Consider the following 18,632-nt stretch of genomic DNA (forward strand, 5'->3'; position numbering starts at 1 on the left):
CCTCCCCCTGAAATTTTCAGACCTTTTTTGGGTCTTCTGCTGCATTTTAATGTGGTCCAGCCGGCTAAAGTAAGAGTAAAATGTTGAGGTTGTAATGCTATAAAATGATGATGTGATGAAACTGTGCCAGGAGAAAATGACTAAAGCCAGTTATTAATACATTAGTGTACTTAATTACTCAATACAATATTGGCTATGAAAAATAATTATGGTCAAATTGATTCATTTTAACTGAAAATGTAAAAGTAATAGTTATCCTTACTAATTTATCTTTTACAGCCCCCAACTGTTCCTTCTTGCCAAAGTGACTAAACAAGTTATATTAAAATAAACAGATGGCATAAGCATTGCTTGATTAACAATTAACACTGATAAAACAGTGCAAACATGTTATTCCCAGAGAATGAACAGAACTAGAAGTGAAGGTCTAAACCTCGCTATAGTGAAGAGACTGCGTTTCTGCAACTTTGCCACTTTTATATAAAAATATATAGTATTATTCTATGACAGACGTAATCATAATATGTCTGGTTATTTTTCACTATCAATTTATTATGATTTATAACAAATAGTCTAATGATGCTTTTTAAATAAATGTAATGTCATGTTTGTTCTGATCAGAACATCACACACTGGACTCGTGCATGAAACAATGCTGCGATGTGATTGGCTGATGGACCTCACGTGCATAAACCTTTACGTTCCTCTTATTGCACTTTAAGAAGTCAAAGTAAAACAGACATCACGAGTCACGATTGATCTCACACATGGTGATGTGAGAGAGAGGGACGCAAACTCAAACCCGCTCATCTCTAACTGAGGCTGCTCAGGGGCCCGGGACAGGGGACCGGGACAGGGGACCGGGACAGGGGCCGCACACTGTTCACTCCAAAGTTTCACGTCAGAGGTTCTGGACGAGACGCCGCTCGTCCGGACCGGATCTCCGCCTCTTAGTGACCGGGGCATAGACGCCCCTCACCGGCCTCACCTGCAGCTCACACTCCCGGGCTGGTGTAAATGTTAAGCTTATTATCTTTCATTCAGACATATTATTGTGCGCGGGGCAGAGCTCTCGTCGCCTCCAGCCTGAGCGAACTAACGTGACAGAATCGTGTTGTTTCAAACAGCAGCATTAACCGTCTCTTTGTAAGAGAAGTTCAATACCTGGAGAGTGTTGTTGAGTTTGCAGTTTCTTTACATCGTCAAGAAGTTTCTTCTTTCGTTTTTCGGCACCAGGAGATATATTCCTCTGGACATGATGACCATGAGGTTCTGTTGTGTTTATGTTTTGCTCTCGTTCTCCTCGCGCACAATGAAGTTGCCCAATCAGCGCAGGTCTGGTGCCTTGGTTGCCAGATTGTCATTACAAATAAATGCGGTTTGTGTGTTATGTTACCGCTGTGTGCGCTGCCGCGCTATCAGCGCCACTACACTAGTGGCGCACGCTGCGCTTGCACTTCGCATAAGACGGGTTGCCAGATTGGGGGCCCTATTAACGCCTCGGGGCCCTACGCGGCTGCTTAGTTCGCTTATAGGCTGGGCCGGCCCTGCATGTATCAATGTAATTTGAATATTTTTTGATGTCCCACTCCTCAGTAACATTTTCACAAAATTTCAGCTTTTTAGGGCCAACGCCCTGGGAGGAGTTTGTAAAAGTACGACGTTTGTAAACACTCCCGAGTCATGCTTAGCCATTTTTGAACCAATATGGCCGACATTTGGTTGGGCGGACGGCGTTGCCTTGGTAATATTTTTTACTTCTCTCGTCTACCTCTGCGCCAAATTTCATGATTCTACGATCAGATTTTTTTGGGGTCATTTCCAATCTCTCAATACATTTTTGGTACATTTGGGGGCGCTGACGCGCGATTTTTTTTATTTTAGAAAAGGGAAATAGCCAGAATGTAGAGAGGCACGATTTTTAGAGGTGTGCAAATTTTTGTGACTTTTCGTCAATGTTCACTGGGTGAAAAATAGGGGGGTTGGTCCCGAGAAGAAAGAAGAAGAATATTCTGATGCGAAAACAATGTTTCCCATTTTTCAAATATCATAAACTATACATTTTCGGAAAGCGCGAGCCTCATGGTGTGGGTCCCTGGTCACTGAAGGGTACTTTCGTTAATTTTGAGTGGGCTCCGCCCACTTTGTTTTTGGCCCTCTATACAGTAATAATGTTCAATTTTTGCATTACATGCTTATATGCACGGAACATGCAAGAGATGGGGAACGTATTCGTGAGCTACTTAGCGCAAATGAGTGCTTTATAAGGGGATGACGACCGCGACAATGTAAAGCGCCCGTTTAGTGTGCACCTTTGCACGGGCTCCGCCCGTTTACAACGGCAATGTTCCATTTTCCTACTACTAATTAGTATGCGCTGGGCGTGCATGAGTGGAGGAGTGCGTTAGTGAGTGTTTGGAAGTGGGCGAGCGCTTCGCGCTCGATTTCGTGTGCACTACGTGCGCACTTTCGCAGCCGTGCTTTGCGCGGCCTTACGGAACTAATAGGCCTCTCGACGCTCGGGCCTAATAATAATATTATATATTATATCTATATGGCAGTACTTAGCCATTTCGCGATCAGTTCCATATCGTTCAGCTTGTTTGCTTATGGCAATTATCATTATTGTTAATGCGTGTAAAGACACTATACAAATGTATCTACATTTTTATGTGTAGCTCGATTTAAAGCAAAATCACACAACTCACAATTATCATCAAAACAGAATTTATGCTGAACAAGTGCAAGATGACATTTTCAGACACTGGATGCAACACACCATCATTAACAGCTGTAAAGGTGTATTTTATGTCTTCTGGTACAGTTGTCAATACAAGCTACTTTAAAGTAGTATTTTATTCCCACTCTACCACTTTTCACAAGTTTTACAGGCATTAATGCTGTTGTATACATACCTCTTATATTGTCATTCAGATCACATCCAAACTAATAAAAGCCTATTTACAACAGCCTCGTCTAACTGGAACCTCTTTTAGAGCATCAGACTGAAGACGGCACGGAAGAAACTCAAAACATGTAACGTCACGACCACAAACCTAAAGAGAAAGAGCACAAAGCGACGCACAATTGTGAAGAATGAAAAATGGAAAAATGACAAAAAAGAAAGGTGCAGTGAGCAAAAGTATTCAGGCTCTTTTCCCTGAGTGAAACTGAATGAAAGTGGCCCAATGATGACATGTTTGTAATCTAATCTCCACAGGAAAACTGTTGGTAGGTGTACAACGCTGGAAGAGACTTTCAGCTGTGACTGCGGCTCCATCAAGTACTGACTCAGGGGCCTGAACACTTTAGCACACGGCACTTTTTAGTTTTATAGTTCTGAGGGAAAAAAAGAATGAAATCCTTCTTTACAATTGCCACTTTGTTGCTCTTTCACAAATATTGCCGACACAATTTATTCAAGTTTTTTGTCGTGACGTGATCAAATGTGGAAAAGTTACAGGTGCGAGTACTTGTCTCCGAGTACTGGTTTGAGTACGTAAGCGACTGCAGCTAGAGTCTGAGAACAGTCTTTTATGCGAGGTTGAAGCCCTGGTTGTGGTCGATGGCCTGCAGCAGTTTGAGGCGGAGCGTCTGGAGGCTGGTGTACTTGGGCAGGTCCAGCAGGTTGAAGCAGGTGTGGGCCACGGGGAGGTAATGCTCGCCTCCTCCCGTCGGCTGGATCACCAACTTCAGGCTTTTCATGCCCAAAATAGGGATACGGTCGCTTCCTGTGAGGAACACTGGAGGCACAAGACGTTACGCCGAAACAAATATTAGAGAAAATAAAGGTTTTGTAAGATTCAACTACATTTCAAAAAGGCGCCACATGTACCAGCCAAAATCTTCTTTATACATTTTTTGCGGGCTAATGCTAACGGCTATAAACATATTTTTATTATAAACTAACTAAGTGAATAAATGAGAGATGGATGGGTTTAATGCCTTGCGGAACATTCAAGGTAAATCAATACATAAAAGTTTATTAAAGGTTAATTTCATGATGTTGGAAAATATAAAACTATGAAATATCCAAAGTATGTTATCATCTAGGAACTCTGTACTACAGCCCCATCCTCCCTACTTCTACGTTTTGTTTTGTGTATATGTGTGTGTTGTTTTTTAATGTGTGTGTGTTTTTTTATGTGTGTTTTATGTGTGTGTGTGTTTTTTCTGTGTGTGTGTTTTTCTGTGTTTGTGTTTTTTATGTGTGTGTTTTTTATGTGTGTGTGTTTTTTATGTGTGTGTGTTTTTTATGCGTGTGTGTTTTTTTTATGTGTGTGTGTTTTTTTATGTGTGTGTGTTTTTTTATGTGAGAACACCGGTGACTTACGTAGAAACTGTTTTTTCTTGTCTAAAGGCAGCTGATGAAACGTGTCCCAGAACAGGCGTATCGTCGGATGTTCGGCCCAGTACTCCCCTTTATATTCAGTGCTCTGCGGACAATAAACACACACACACACACACACACTGTTCAGTTATTCAGCTTCAGCGTCAAACCCAATTGAAAAACACGGACACCTTCTCCAGCTCGGCCCAGTCGTAGTTGGTGTTGCCGATGACCATTGCCTGCAGCTCGTTGGGTTGGAACAACTCCAGGACTTTGCCGCCGCAGACTTTGTGGAACCCGGCGTAAAAGCACTCGAACAGAGGCGCCACCGCTCGGTTGAACACGTAGTCCACATAAGCGTCCACAAACTCCTGCCTGCACGGAGAAGTACCGATTTACAACGAAAATACAGCTACGGACGACGATGCTGACAAAAATGAATCTTTCAATAACGATATTTAGACAATGTGTCGGGAATGTGCTGGAATGTAAATTCCAGTGCAGCACTAAACGTGACTGGGCCATACAATAAACCACAAAAGTGCAGAAATACCACTTCATACTCACCATCTATTCTTTAAAATTAAATGGTAATAGTTTTAAATATAGACGATATATTTTTGCACGTCTCAAACAACAACATATCCATTTTATGTTGCACTTCTAATTAGGGCCTGAAGGGGGCAGTAAATCGAAATGTGGGAAATATTGTGAACCCTGTTGGGAAGATACGCTAAATTAGAACATCGTTTATGTCGTTTATAGTGAAAAATGCTGCAAAAAGAAAGGATTAAAAATAAAAAGTTCAGTTGTAAACTTTAAAATAAGCATATATAGTGATATTTATGCACTTTTATGATTCATCTTACTGACATAACACAACTAATACTTTTAAAAGACACATTTTAACACATTTCTGTTGGACTGCCCTGATTTCGTTTGACTATCATTATCAGAAAATTCCCAAAAATGTGTAAATATCGCAGCCATAATTAGCGATACTGACAAAAATTAACATCTTAATTTATTCCCTTTACAATGGGCTGAACCACGCCTAAAGCATGTTTATGTTCCTCATTTTGCAGCATTTAGACATTTTATAGGCAATAAAATCTAAATGAAACATATGTGAACACATAAAACACTGTATATATTGTCAAACGTATAATGTACAGTTTGGTTTGTACCGGTTTGATTTGGTGACGTCGATATTTTCTCCATTAGGCGCCAACTCCAGGACTTCAGTGGCACCAAAGTGTTCCTCTGTGATCTGGGAAAACAGGTTTGTACATTTTCAGGTGGAGAGTCTGTTATCGCCAGGGTTACAGGTCAGATCTCTGGAGCGGCGACGAGGCCAGTCACGATACCAAAAAATTCTGAAATGCAAAATCTCACTGCAGAAAAATATCACAATAAAAAAAAACTCCAAAGCAGGACAGACCCAGCAAATATATGTGATATATTAAAAAAAAAAACACAAGCTGTGATAAATAAACAGCAGAACTAAACACTTATTTAGTCTTTATAATAAGTCATATTTCACCCTCTGCAGCTCAATTATTGCTGTATTACAAGAAAACTAAAATAATGGACAAAAATTCCAGCCTTTTATCAATCAATAAGTCGATATATTGATTTTGTGAGCGTCTGGCTGCCAGAATGCAAATTTTCAAAGTACTCTCTCAATAAAAACACTGGCGATTGAATAAATGCAGGATCGATACGTTTAAAGTCATATTTAGGAACATCCCAGGCAAAGCAATAACATCTCCATGGAGACAAGCAGGGGGCGGACCCTTATAGAGTGCCTCTCAAAAAGAGAAACACCAAATAATGGGAGCAAGTATCGAAGTACAACACATATACTGGACTTTTAAACACTCATGTGATAAGATAAGATAATCCTTACAACACAGTAGAACAGGAGGAAAGGACAGATTATAGGAAGTTTCAAAAACACACTCTTAATAGAACTCTTATGAACAAAAACAAAAAAACTCTTATTAACAAAAACTCCTCTCCTATCTTAATAGGGAATTGAGGGGGGGAAATAAAATAAAATTGATAAAAATAAAAAGATAAAAATAAGATAATGAAATAATGATAATAGAATAAAATAAAAATAAAATAAAGTAAAAATAGCTAGCACAAGACTAGGTAATACTATTAGCAGGTAAGTAAACCGAAAAAAAAAAAAAAAAAAAAAAACACTCTTATTTACAGGTATTGCACATGGTTAATTCAGTATTGCACATGGCACATGGATTTAGTGGCTATTAAAAGGAGTAAATACGCGACGAACGGCTGAAGTTAAAGGATCACTGTTTTCAGTCCTGGTGCTTTCTTTTATTCTTACTGTGAAGTTCAAGCAGAACGTCTCCTCCAGGTCGTCCTCTGTGTAATCGAGTAACTGCTGCAGGCTCCTGTCGGCAAAACAAAAGACCAGTTATCCAACAAGTACTTTCAACGGGAACGAAACGCCAAAAAACTCCAGTCAGAACAAAGTACCTGTATGTCAAAACGAACATAGTAATAAGAGATACAAGCTTAAATAACCTAAATAATAGTCATCTCATATTTGTGGCAGCGCATAAACTTTAAAATACTCCTCATCACCTTCAAAGCTCTTCACCACCTTGCCCCCCCCTACCTGTCTGACCTCCTCATCCCCCACCGCCCCACCCGAGCTCTCCGATCCTCCTCCTCTCTCACCCTGACTGCACCAACATCCCGACTCAAAACTTTTGGCGACAGAGCATTCTCCCGAACAGCACCCCGACTCTGGAACTCCCTCCCCCAACCTGTCCGCCACTCTCCCTCACTCACAACATTCAAATCCCGCCTAAAACATACCTCTTCACCCAAGCCTATGACCTCCCCTACCCCTAGCCTCCTCTACCCCATTGCCTACTCTTCTACCCCCTGTTACATCCCCATCTTTTTCTCTCTACTTCGTCTGTCTTCATTTTATCTGTATATTAATGTGTATTGTACGTGTTGTCCCCCCCTGTCTGTAAATACCCTCCCCTTTTTTATTATGTTCAGCGTCTTTGGGTCACTGAAAAGCGCTATATAAATAAAAGTTATTATTATTATTATTATTATTGTCTATTATTTTCATTCACACATCAGTTAGAGCTCCGTCTCGTGGTTCAAAAGCTCCTCTACAGTTTTAATATTTACTTAATTTAGAGTACATTTTATCGTCCTCTGGTTCTTGATTACAACAACTGTACCAATAGTTTAGGTCCAATTTTAGACCTGGTTTACAACAATAATAATAATAATAATAATACTCTTTATACTTTTCTGAACAAAGTGCTTTCCAGTGCAACGTGACAGACCCAATTAAACAATAAAAATGCAATAAAATATAGGTGGTAAGAACAACAATATAAAATTAAACTAAGTTCAAAGTCAAAGTTTTCAAATGTTTCCTAAAATCAAGACAATAAATCTGTCTGAAGTGCTTGTACAGTTGGGACCAGCAGCTTCTTCACCAGAGCCCCAGTTCAGACCTGATTTAGAGCTGGTGGTACTCTCGGAATCTAAATCTGTCTTACGGTGGTACTTGGTGAACCACAGTGTTAGACATCTTGACCATGAGTAAAAGTTACTTCAAAATAAGATGACTCAAGCGGAAGTACAAAGTAGTGGCCCTAGAAAAGACTCAAAAGTAAGAGTGACTGTCGATTTAAAGCTGGGGGTACCTGACTTTTCTGGTAAATGTTGTGTTTTCCCTCAAAGCGTATGTTGAAAAAGCAGCACGTTGGGACAAAAATGAGACGTCCCGTCTGCAGCTGATAATAATAAAGTGTTTTTTGTTCCTTCAAGCCGGAAGTAAGAGCTTAATTCAGCGTTCTGATTGGACCTCCCAAGCACAGCCACTCCAGATCCACCGCCAAAGGGTTCGTGAGAGCTGAAGATGAGCTGGACACTTCTGGTTTCGAGGTGTGAATAATCAGCAAACCCAGCTATAAATTGTATTGCATAAATTTGCCTCTTATGATGACAACAAAAACAAGGCTGTTTACGTCGCCTGGATCGGCGTCACCGGGGCCCCATCCTGGAGCCAGGCCTGGGATGGGTGCTCAATGGCGAGCGCCTGGTGGCCGGGTCTAACCCCATGGGGCCTGGCCGGGCACAGCCCGAAAGAGCGACGTGGGGCCGCCCTCCCGTGGGCCCACCACCCGCAGGAGGATCCATAAGGGGCCGGTGCAGAGAGATCTGGGCGGCAGTCGACGGCAGGGGCCTCGACGACCAGATCTCCAGACACAGAGACTAACTCTGGGGACATGGAATGTCACCTCGCTGGGGGGGAAAAAGCCTGAGCTTGTGCGGGAGGTTGAGCGATACCGACTAGATATAGTCGGCCTCACCTCCACGCACAGTTTGGGCTCTGGAACCCATCTCCTCGAGAGGGGCTTGACGCTCCACTTCTCCGGTGTTGCCCGCAGGGAGATGCGGTGGGCTGGTGTGGGCTTGCTTATAGCCCCTCAGCTCAGCCGCCACGTGTTGGAGTTCACCCCAGTGAACAAGAGGGTCGCGTCCCTCCGCCTTCGGGTGGGGGACAGGTCTCTCACTGTTGTGGCGGCCTACGGGCCGAACAGCAGTGCAGAGTACCCAGCCTTCTTGGAGTCCTTGGGAGGAGTATTGGACAGTGCACCGACCGGGGACTCCGTTGTTCTACTGGGGGACTTCAACGCCCACGTGGGCAATGACAGTGACACCTGGAGAGGGGTGATCGGGAAGAACGGCTTCCCCGATCTGAACCCAAGCGGTGTTCAGTTATTGGACTTCTGTGCTAGCCACGGATTGTCCATAACGAACACCATGTTCAAGCACAAGGGTGTCCATCAGTGCACATGGCACCAGGACACCCTAGGCCGGAGGTCGATGATCGACTTTGTTGTCGTGTCATCTGACCTCCGGCCGCGTGTCTTGGACACTCGGGTGAAAAGAGGGGCAGAGTTGTCAACCGATCACCACCTGGTGGTGAGTTGGACCCGCTGGCGGAGGAGGAAGCCGGACAGACTTGGCAGACCCAAACGCATTGTGAGGGTCTGTTGGGAACGTCTAGTGGAGGCCTCTGTCAGTAGGGTATTCAACTCGCACCTCCGGGAGAGCTTCTCCCATGTCCCGGGGGAGGTTGGGGACATTGAGTCCGAGTGGACCATGTTCTCCGCCTCCAATGTTGATGCGGCTGCTCGGAGCTGTGATCGCAAGGTCTCCGGTGCCTGTTGTGGCGGCAACCCCCGAACCCGGTGGTGGACACCGGAAGTAAGGGATGCCGTCAGACTGAAGAAGGAGGCCTATCAGGCCACTCTGGCTTGTGGGTCTCCGGAGGTCATCGACAGGTATAGGCAGGCCAAGCGAGCCGCGGCTCGTGCTGTCGCAGAGGCAAAAACCCGGGCCTGGGAGGAGTTCGGGGAGGCCATGGAGGAGGACTATCGGTCGGCACCAAAGAAATTCAGGCAAACCGTCCGGCGCCTCAGGAGGGGGAAGCAGTGCCTCACCAACACCGTTTACGGTGCAGGTGGAGGCCTGCTGACCTCGACTGGGGATGTCGTCGGACGGTGGAAGGAATACTTTGAGGATCTCCTTAATCCCTCAGTCACGTCTTCCGAAGAGGAAGTAGAGACCGGGGACTCGGAGACTTGCTCATCCATCACCCAAGCTGAAGTCACTGAGGTTGTTCGCAAACTCCTCGGTGGCAGGGCTCCGGGGGTGGATGAGATCCGCCCTGAGTACCTAAAGTATCTGGATGTTGTAGGACTGTCTTGGTTGACACGTCTCTGCAACATCGCGTCAGGGACCGTGCCTCTGGACTGGCAGACCGGGGTGGTGGTCCCTCTGTTCAAGAAGGGGGACCGGAGGGTGTGTTCCAACTACAGAGGGATCACACTCCTCAGCCTCCCAAGTAAGGTCTATTCCAAGGTACTGGAGAGGAGAATCCGACCGATAGTTGAACCTCGGATTCAGGAGGAGCAGAGTGGTTTTCGTCCCGGTCGTGGAACACTGGACCAGCTCTATACTCTCCATCGGGTGCTCGAGGGTTCATGGGAGTTTGCCCAACCAGTCCACATGTGCTTTGTGGATCTGGAGAAGGCTTTCGACCGTGTCCCTCGGGGTGTCCTTTGGGGGGTGCTCCGGGAGTACGGGGTCCGGGGCCCATTGCTCAGGGCTGTCCGGTCCCTGTATGACCGGAGCTGGAGCTGTGTTTGCATTGCCGGCAGTAAGTCAGACCTGTTCCCAGTGCATGTTGGACTCCGCCAGGGCTGCCCTTTGTCACCGGTTCTGTTCATAGTTTTTATGGACAGACTTTCTAGGCGCAGTCAGGGGTCGGAGGGTGTCCGGTTTGGGGACCACAGGATTCCATCTCTGCTGTTTGCAGACAATGTTGTCCTGATGGCTCCATCAAACCCGGACCTGCAACATGCACTGGGACGGTTTGCAGCCGAGTGTAAAGCGGCTGGGATGAGAATCAGCACCTCCAAATCCGAGGCCATGGTTCTCGACCGGAAAAAGGTGGCTTTCCCTCTTCAGGTGGGTGGGGAGTCCTTGCCCCAAGTGGAGGAGTTCAAGTATCTCGGGGTCTTGTTCACGAGTGAGGGAAGGATGGAGCGTGAGATCGACGAGCGGCTGCAGTGATGCAGTCGCTGCATCGGACCGTTGTGGTGAAGAGGGAGCTGAGCCGAAAGGCAAAGCTCTCTATTTACTGGTCGGTCTACGTTCCTACCCTCACCTATGGTCATGAGCTTTGGGTAATGACCGAAAGAACAAGATCGCGGATACAAGCGGTCGAAATGAGTTTCCTCCGCCGTGTGGCTGGGCGCTCCCTTAGAGATAAGGTGAGGAGCTCGGCCACACGGGGGGAGCTCGGAGTAGAGCCGCTGCTCCTCCACGTCGAGAGGAGCCAGCTGAGGTGGCTCGGGCATCTGTTCCGGATGCCTCCTGGGCGCCTCCCTCGGGAGGTGTTTCAGGCATGTCCCACCGGGAAGAGGCCCCAGGGAAGACCCAGGACACGCTGGAGAGACTATGTCTCTCGGCTGGCCTGGGAACGCCTCGGGATTCCCCCGGAGGAGTTGGAGGAAGTGTCTGGGGAGAAGGAAGTCTGGGAGTCCCTGCTCAGACTGCTGCCCCCGCGACCCGGCCTCGGATAAAGCGGCAGAAAATGGATGGATGGATGGATAAACATTGGATATGTAAAAAAAAAAATCTAGTATTTCAAATTCAGACGACAAAAATTAGAAAAAATAAATTGAATCTGAAGGAAGAGTGCAAGAAACACAAATCATTTTAAATTGTCAGTGATGTAAACATTTTGAGTGGTAAAAGTAGCACAAAATCTGAAAACTACTCCAAAAAGTATGATTTCTTCCTTGTTCTTTAGCTTTTCCTTTACTTATTTAAATGGTTTTGGCTAATATGATTCATATTTGTAACCTTTTCTTACCTTCCCACGTCTGGCATCAGCTCTTTAAGATCGTCCAGCGTTGGTTTCTTCTTCAACAGTTTCTTATAAAGCGCCACTGGAAAGTTCAACTCGACTATCGTCAGATTGTAAATGGCCAAACCGCAGATGACTCCGATTAGGTTGAACAAGTCGATGTCCTCAAACGTCTATGAGGGGGAAAAAGAAGAAACGGCTTGCCCTCCTGTCGCGGCGAGTTTATTTTGGATCGGCGAGCGAACGAACCTTGTGTGAAAACCAGATGAGCCGTGAGTCCTCGAAGTATCTGAACATGCCGTACTTGGGGTCGAGCAGCTCCTTCATGATCAGCAGGAAGAACTCTTTCCTCACTCCTCCGGCGTCGACTGCCTCCTCGGCGACGAAGATCACCTGCGATCCACACAACAGCAGCGACGGGTGAAACAAGAAGATGAAACAGGAGAAGAAGCAAGGAGATTATTGACCAGGAAGTCGTTAAATTAGAACATCAATAAGACAAATATAAAAATGCTGAAAATGGACAGTACAAATCTGGTTTTTGGTGTATGTTTACATGAAAAAGTATCTGATCATCAAAACTAGGGAGAAATGTGTCAGAAAATCAATGGATGAATGGAGTATGTATTTATAATTTAGTGTCAATGCCAAAGTTTATTTATAAAGCACACTTATAACTTTAAAAGCCCAAAGTGTGGCATTTGTAAGACACAAAACAATCTTTAACATTTTCCGTTTCATTTTTGTTTTTGCCCACATTACTTTGCCCTCTTTGCTTAATTTTCCTTGTCAAAACCAGAAAGAAATCAGATTTACTCACTTCAGATGTAACCGTTTACATATTTCAATAATCTGATAACTCCAGAAGTCAGATTTATGCTAAACATTAATACACAGCATGGCGGTTGAAATGTCTTCCCCAATGACACAACAAAAGTATGATATGCCTATAACGTGGGAATTCAAACTACCAACCTGCCAATACCACACACTTTTAGTACATCAGTATTAGATTTCCTGGGCAGGTAAGAAAAGTTCACAGCTACAATCCAGGCGTCTTGTTTATAAAGCTTTAGGTGGAATTCTTACTATAAGTGTAGGCAAACGACACAAACGACACAAAGTTCCTCACACTTGTTCTCTGAGCTCAGACCTCCTTCTGCTTCGTTTTTGGACTGAACATCACTCATTTCCAGCTGAACTTGTCTTTTTAACATCACAGACTTGCATAGAAAGTCCCGTACGTAACTTTATAAACGAGACCTCAGCTATAATTGTCGCATATTTGAACAGAGATGTATACATATCTTGCATCTCTCTCTTTATTACCTTGAGGGGCTTTTTATAGTCGACATTTTTGGATTTCCTCAGCACTTCCATCGTGTCTCCGACGATGTTTTCTCGCCGTACGATGAGGATTAGGCAGGGATTCACCGACTCCACCGCGGGATGGAACATGGAGCTGAAGTTCTGCATCTGCGCCTGGTCCACCGCCATCTGACGCAAACATAACGACAAAGCCAACACACTGTCAGTAAAAGCCGAGTCGTTTGGAGCAGAGTTCAGACTTTGGAGGGAGAAATTTGACCTGTTTGTGCTGAAAGAAGAGTGAGGATTTCAAAATAAAAGAGAAACCCAGGCTGAGACACAGTATTTGCTCTGGAAAACACTGTATTTATGAAATTCCTATGCGTTTGACACGTAACATTAACTGAATTTAACTAAAATGGTCGCAGTCTGTCACCTCAAAAAAGTGAATTGTGCTTTTTTAAATTATCACGACGATGTGTAAGAAGCACTGATATTAATATTAGTCTGGAATATAAGGCATTTTAACTTGTGTTACTCATCATTTGTGACTATATTAACATCATGCACACTTTATAGGCCATTTACATTCTCAGAACTTTATTTTATCTCTATATTTGTTATTAAGAAGCCACCGAGATCAAAATATTCTTTGCCTCTGATGAAGGAACTCTGATGATGAGTGAGGAGAAAGTGAGGAGGAAAAGGAAAATTCCCAGCCTTCAAAAAACTTAAAATACTAAAAAACAATAGCAACCGGAAACAGTTATGGCTCTTATGATGATGTTAACGCTCACTGTCTCTGCCACTGATCATTCATCATTCATACATTTCTCCAATTGAGTTTTATTTGTATTGTATTCACGGTTGTCCCATTTGGCAGGCCGATTGATTACATGACTTAATCGGCTGCTAAATAGTACCTTGAAGCACTCATATTTGTGTTTTATTCCTGATTAAAATGTCTTGTTCACGCTCATAAAATTAATTAAAAGTGAAAAATGTACAGATAAATTACAAAAAATATTTAAATGTAGAGAAAAAAAATGGGAGTCAAGAATTGCTACAAATACATAAAAAAAAAAGAAAACTCGTGCATTAGATTCTTCACCTGCATCTGCCAAACTGCATCGGTCTGAAGAAGCGTGGTCTTTGCTTGTGCGTCAAACACAAACGAATACCGACACAAAGTCACCAGGCCGTCGTGCTCCTGCGACAAATTTAAAAAGTAGTGAATAAATGACGTCTCTGTGGGTTAAATATATTTAACTCACCCTTGGATACATTTGCTTCTGAGCCCACATGACGTAATCGTGCCGTATGTCTATGAGGTCGTCCAGTTCATGAATGTAGAACTTATCGTACTGGATTATCTGTCCAGATTTCTCGTTCACCTGACGCAGAAAACACAACAGAATTAGTTTGAGGACAGATAGTATTTAGAAGAAAAAGATACGTGTGGCAACATAAATATTACAGTGTATTTATTTCATTTGGGTTCTATTATTTCAAAGAGAAATGTAAAAGTTAAAATTGATTTAAGTCTAAAACGCAACAAGGACTAAACAAGGACTAAACAAGGACCAAACCAGGACCAAACATGGACCAAATAAGGACTAAACAAGGACCAAATAAGGACTAAACAAATTCATATCCACAATTATTTGTCTTACATTTTTTGTAAAAGTTTAGTAGATTAGAAAAGTGGTGTTTCTCCAGCTTTTGAGGGGCAAAACAGGAGGAAATGAATTGTATTTTTCAATTACAACATGTTGAGTTTCTTTAGTAAGATTTTTTTTTAAAATCATCATTATACTATATTCATATTTGTGGTAAAACATAAAATGACATATGCATAATCTCCAGTAAAATGTCTCGTCCTGATCAGAAGACATTAAATCATATCAACTCACCTTCTACATAAATATAACGCTCCTTTCACATTTGCTGTACTTTGAAATTTTTTGCCTCTCGGACTGTAAAAATGTTTCCCTCCAAGTAAATTAAACTGGCGACTATATGATTTTGTCCCAAGTGTCTTTTTATCCCACGTTTTTTAATCTGCTCACCATATGCAGCGCCTCTAAGAGTTGCAGAGATGTGTCTAAAAAACAGGAGAAGATCCTCTGCTCGACATGAGGGATTCCCACTTTGTGCATCTGCAGCAGATAAACCACCACCTCTTTGTAAAGCTCCACCAGGTGCTGGAAGACCGGGGCCTCCAAGCAGCTCCACCAGTTTCCTGAAACATCAAGACGAAAGATATTAAACGGAAATGTAAATGAAATAGTAAAACTAAGGAACATTTTGGCAATTTCAACATACTCGCTTAACACTCCTATAATAACCTACTCACTTAAAACTACCGTAATTGTAAAACACTGTTGCCATAGCTATAAACCATTTAAAACAAAATATTATATAATTTGAATGAAAAAAAAAACATCAAAATGTTGCATAAAACAAGAAGCTGAAAGCAATGAAAAGCACTATTTAGATGTTTGGGGCACTTTTTGTTCCTAAACGTACCCAGGACTTTAAGCGGCGGTTCTTTCAGGCTGAGCACAGATTTGGCAAAGGGGATGGTGATGGTCACAAAGTTGTTCCTGTCCCTGAAGAGCGGGCACTCGGGCAGCGTGAGGTAGAGTCTGAGGGCTTCGATGTCGGGAGGAGAGCTGGGTAATCTGGGAATCAGGTTCTTCTCCAGACTGGCGGCAATCTACAGAGACAACACGGGATGGGTAAAGTATGGAAAGTGCTCTATGGGTGTGTTTGCATCAAGGTTGAGATTGGGAAATTCACTTTGATACACAACAATCTAGAACAAATAGTTTAAATTTTAAATGGAGACAGGACAGAATTGGAGAATGGTCAAATTTGCCATTTACTATTCTGATTCCTTTGTATTCTGATTTTTATGGATGGATGTGTTGTGTCGATAAATTAAGTGATTTTGATTTGACTTTTTTTTTTACCTGGTTTAAGCTTAATATACTCAATTACTGAGTATATCCACATAAACAAACATATACAACAAAAATATTTTCACTACAACTTCAAAACGTGGTGCATTATTCAACAACAGACGTCTGATTCTTGGATTTTAATGTAGCAAGTTTGTGTACCGTATGTGCGTTTTAGTTCCGATATTTATGCATTTAAGAGCTGTGGAAAAGAAGAAAAATGCAGTACGGTTTTTATATGATGAGACTTTTGTAATAATTTGGATCTTTTTTCATTTAGAGTGCACAAACGCATAAATACTGACCAGTTGAGAGACCTCGGAGTGATCTTGTTGAATGAGTCGATCGAACAGGAGTCGAGCCGTGGTCGTGTCGACTCCCGAACATTTCCCGCTCGTGCTGTAGTGATCTGGGTTACTGTCGAACGATAGAGCGCAAACGATGAAGAGAAATGAACAATAAAACAGCATGAGCACAGGACACAAGAGGCTCAGACGTCTGCTGTTTAGCTTAGGATACATCTTCTTGGCTAAAGCCTTTCTATAGATGTTTGCAGAATTCAACCTTCCTTTTTGCAATTGGTTTTGAATGACCGTATTTTCTGGACTATACGTTTTTTCATAGTTTTGGCTGGGGTGCGACTTATACTTGTATTTATACTTATATATTTATACTCCGGAGCGACTTATGTGTGATATTATTTGTTATTTTCACACTTGCAACCGCATTTCATACTCCAGTACAACTTATACCGTATTTTTCGCACTATAAGGCGCACGTAGAAGTCTTTTAACATCCTCAAAAGCCGTCCGTGCGCTTAATAGTCCGGTGCGCTTAATATATGGTTTATTTCTGGTTGTGCTTACTGACCGCGAAGATATTTTGTGTGGTACACGGTATATACAGAAGATTTTGGACATGAGACGCGATGCGCGACTAGAATTACAGTACTCCGGAACCGGAAGTCCCAACAACATGTGTGCAAAGCATTCTGGGAACAGTAGTCTTCTGCTACACGCGGCGCACGCAAAACTGTCAAAACGTAAACAACATTTTCAGTCAGGCACAAATGAAGGACCCCAAGAATCTTGTCCCAAGATGGCTGCTGCCAAGAGACCATTGGATCTGTTATATTATCCCAAGAAATGCGCTTACGGACTATTACGGACAATTATCAGTCAACTGTGGTCAGAGGCCGGAAGGCAGGAAGGCCGGAATCATGACTGAACTGCCGCGTGGATCCGAGAAGCGGCATCACATGACCAAAGAGATTTTAGCACGGAGCACTATCGGCGTTTTGGCTGCTTTTACCATTATGCGCCCCAGCAGACATTAAACCGGGACACACAGGACAAAGTCTGTGCGAAACCAGGACAAATGCACCGGAACACGGGACGTAAACAATCGGGGCTGTCCCAGGTAAATCGGGACGTCTGGTCATAGCTATGCGGGATGTACTTCAGCTGCATTTGAAGGATTTGATGACGAGGAATGAACTGAAAAAGTGAGTGTATTGTGATGTATTTTACGTGTTGCAACTGAGCGAGGCTGGGAGATGTTGTGAATACGCTAACGTGTCTTTTAGTGGTAGCAGAGTGTGTTCTGTGTTTGTATTTTACGGGTTTACAAGTGATCTTGACTGAGAATTGATTTGGATATGCTAACATATCTGTTAGCGATAGCAGAGTGTGTTTTGATGTTGAACAATGTTGATCTGAATGAGTTGAACGTGTTTCATAAAGCTCAACTGACTGACTTATCGGTCTGTTTTGTTTATCTTATGCGCTTTATCATCCGGTGCGCTTTATGTATGGACCAGTACACATGGTACACAGATAGCTGATGGTGCGCTTAATAATCCGGTGCGCCTTTTCGTGCGCAAAATACGGTATATATTTTTTTCTTCTCTATTATGCATTTTTTGGCTGGTGCGACTTATTCTCCGGTGCGACTTATAGTCCCGAAAATACGGTAGTCGTAATGTTGTGGCTGATGTATCATAATAGATTTACTGGAGATTAACATTCAATAAAAAAATCTAATATTCAAAGCAGCAAATGTATTCTCAAATGCATCAATCTGAAATCATTTAATTCACCAAAGGCAGATACTCTACAAAGTCCCATTATTGAGGAAGAACTAAAACAAAACAAACAAATTAGAGGCAGTAAATTATGCGTATAAAGTGTGTTTACCTCGTGGAGAGAAATGATCCGTTTAGACAACTCGCAGACGAAAACACAAGGTCGATCTCACTAGAACATAAACATCAGAAATGACAAAACAGGTTAATTATTTGAACTAGAACATGGGTGCAGCGGGATTTGTAAAGACTATTTATTTTGATTAAATTGCGGTTTGAAAAGACAGTCAGTAGTTGCAAAGGAGACCAAATCTGTCTTTCCAAATGCCTTTGCAGATTAACTTTTTAACACTTAATAGCAATAGTAAAGTAAACATTTTGGGCACCCCTGGACTAGAAACACTGCAGGATATCACAGTAAAACACAGACGTCAAAGTATTAGTTGTATTAGCAGTAATAGTACATTTTGATGCACATAAACGGCTAAACAGGGACGA

General features: G+C 43.0%; 1 protein-coding gene across 2 annotated transcripts in view; it reads right to left on the bottom strand.

The window, feature by feature from the left end:
- Window positions 1-2,712: 2,712 nt before the first annotated feature.
- Window positions 2,713-18,632, bottom strand: part of herc4 (HECT and RLD domain containing E3 ubiquitin protein ligase 4) — a 28,387-nt gene continuing 12,467 nt past the window's right edge. For both annotated transcript variants that reach the window (XM_072437107.1, XM_072437106.1), the window contains 14 exons: window positions 18,247-18,306; window positions 16,357-16,468; window positions 15,618-15,807; window positions 15,158-15,330; window positions 14,363-14,482; window positions 14,200-14,298; window positions 13,110-13,277; window positions 12,030-12,173; window positions 11,787-11,953; window positions 6,687-6,753; window positions 5,518-5,600; window positions 4,522-4,705; window positions 4,334-4,436; window positions 2,713-3,743 (listed from right to left, as the gene is read on the bottom strand). In XM_072437107.1, the coding sequence (XP_072293208.1) occupies window positions 3,535-3,743; window positions 4,334-4,436; window positions 4,522-4,705; window positions 5,518-5,600; window positions 6,687-6,753; window positions 11,787-11,953; window positions 12,030-12,173; window positions 13,110-13,277; window positions 14,200-14,298; window positions 14,363-14,482; window positions 15,158-15,330; window positions 15,618-15,807; window positions 16,357-16,468; window positions 18,247-18,306 (1,879 nt within the window). In that variant the 3' untranslated portion in view covers window positions 2,713-3,534. The remainder of the gene's footprint in view (window positions 3,744-4,333; window positions 4,437-4,521; window positions 4,706-5,517; window positions 5,601-6,686; window positions 6,754-11,786; window positions 11,954-12,029; window positions 12,174-13,109; window positions 13,278-14,199; window positions 14,299-14,362; window positions 14,483-15,157; window positions 15,331-15,617; window positions 15,808-16,356; window positions 16,469-18,246; window positions 18,307-18,632) is intronic.

Source organism: Eucyclogobius newberryi, unplaced genomic scaffold, assembly GCF_026437365.1.
Source record: "Eucyclogobius newberryi isolate DKJ021-1_F unplaced genomic scaffold, fEucNew1.0.hap1 SCAF_8, whole genome shotgun sequence".
Lineage (NCBI taxonomy): Eukaryota > Metazoa > Chordata > Actinopteri > Gobiiformes > Gobiidae > Eucyclogobius > Eucyclogobius newberryi.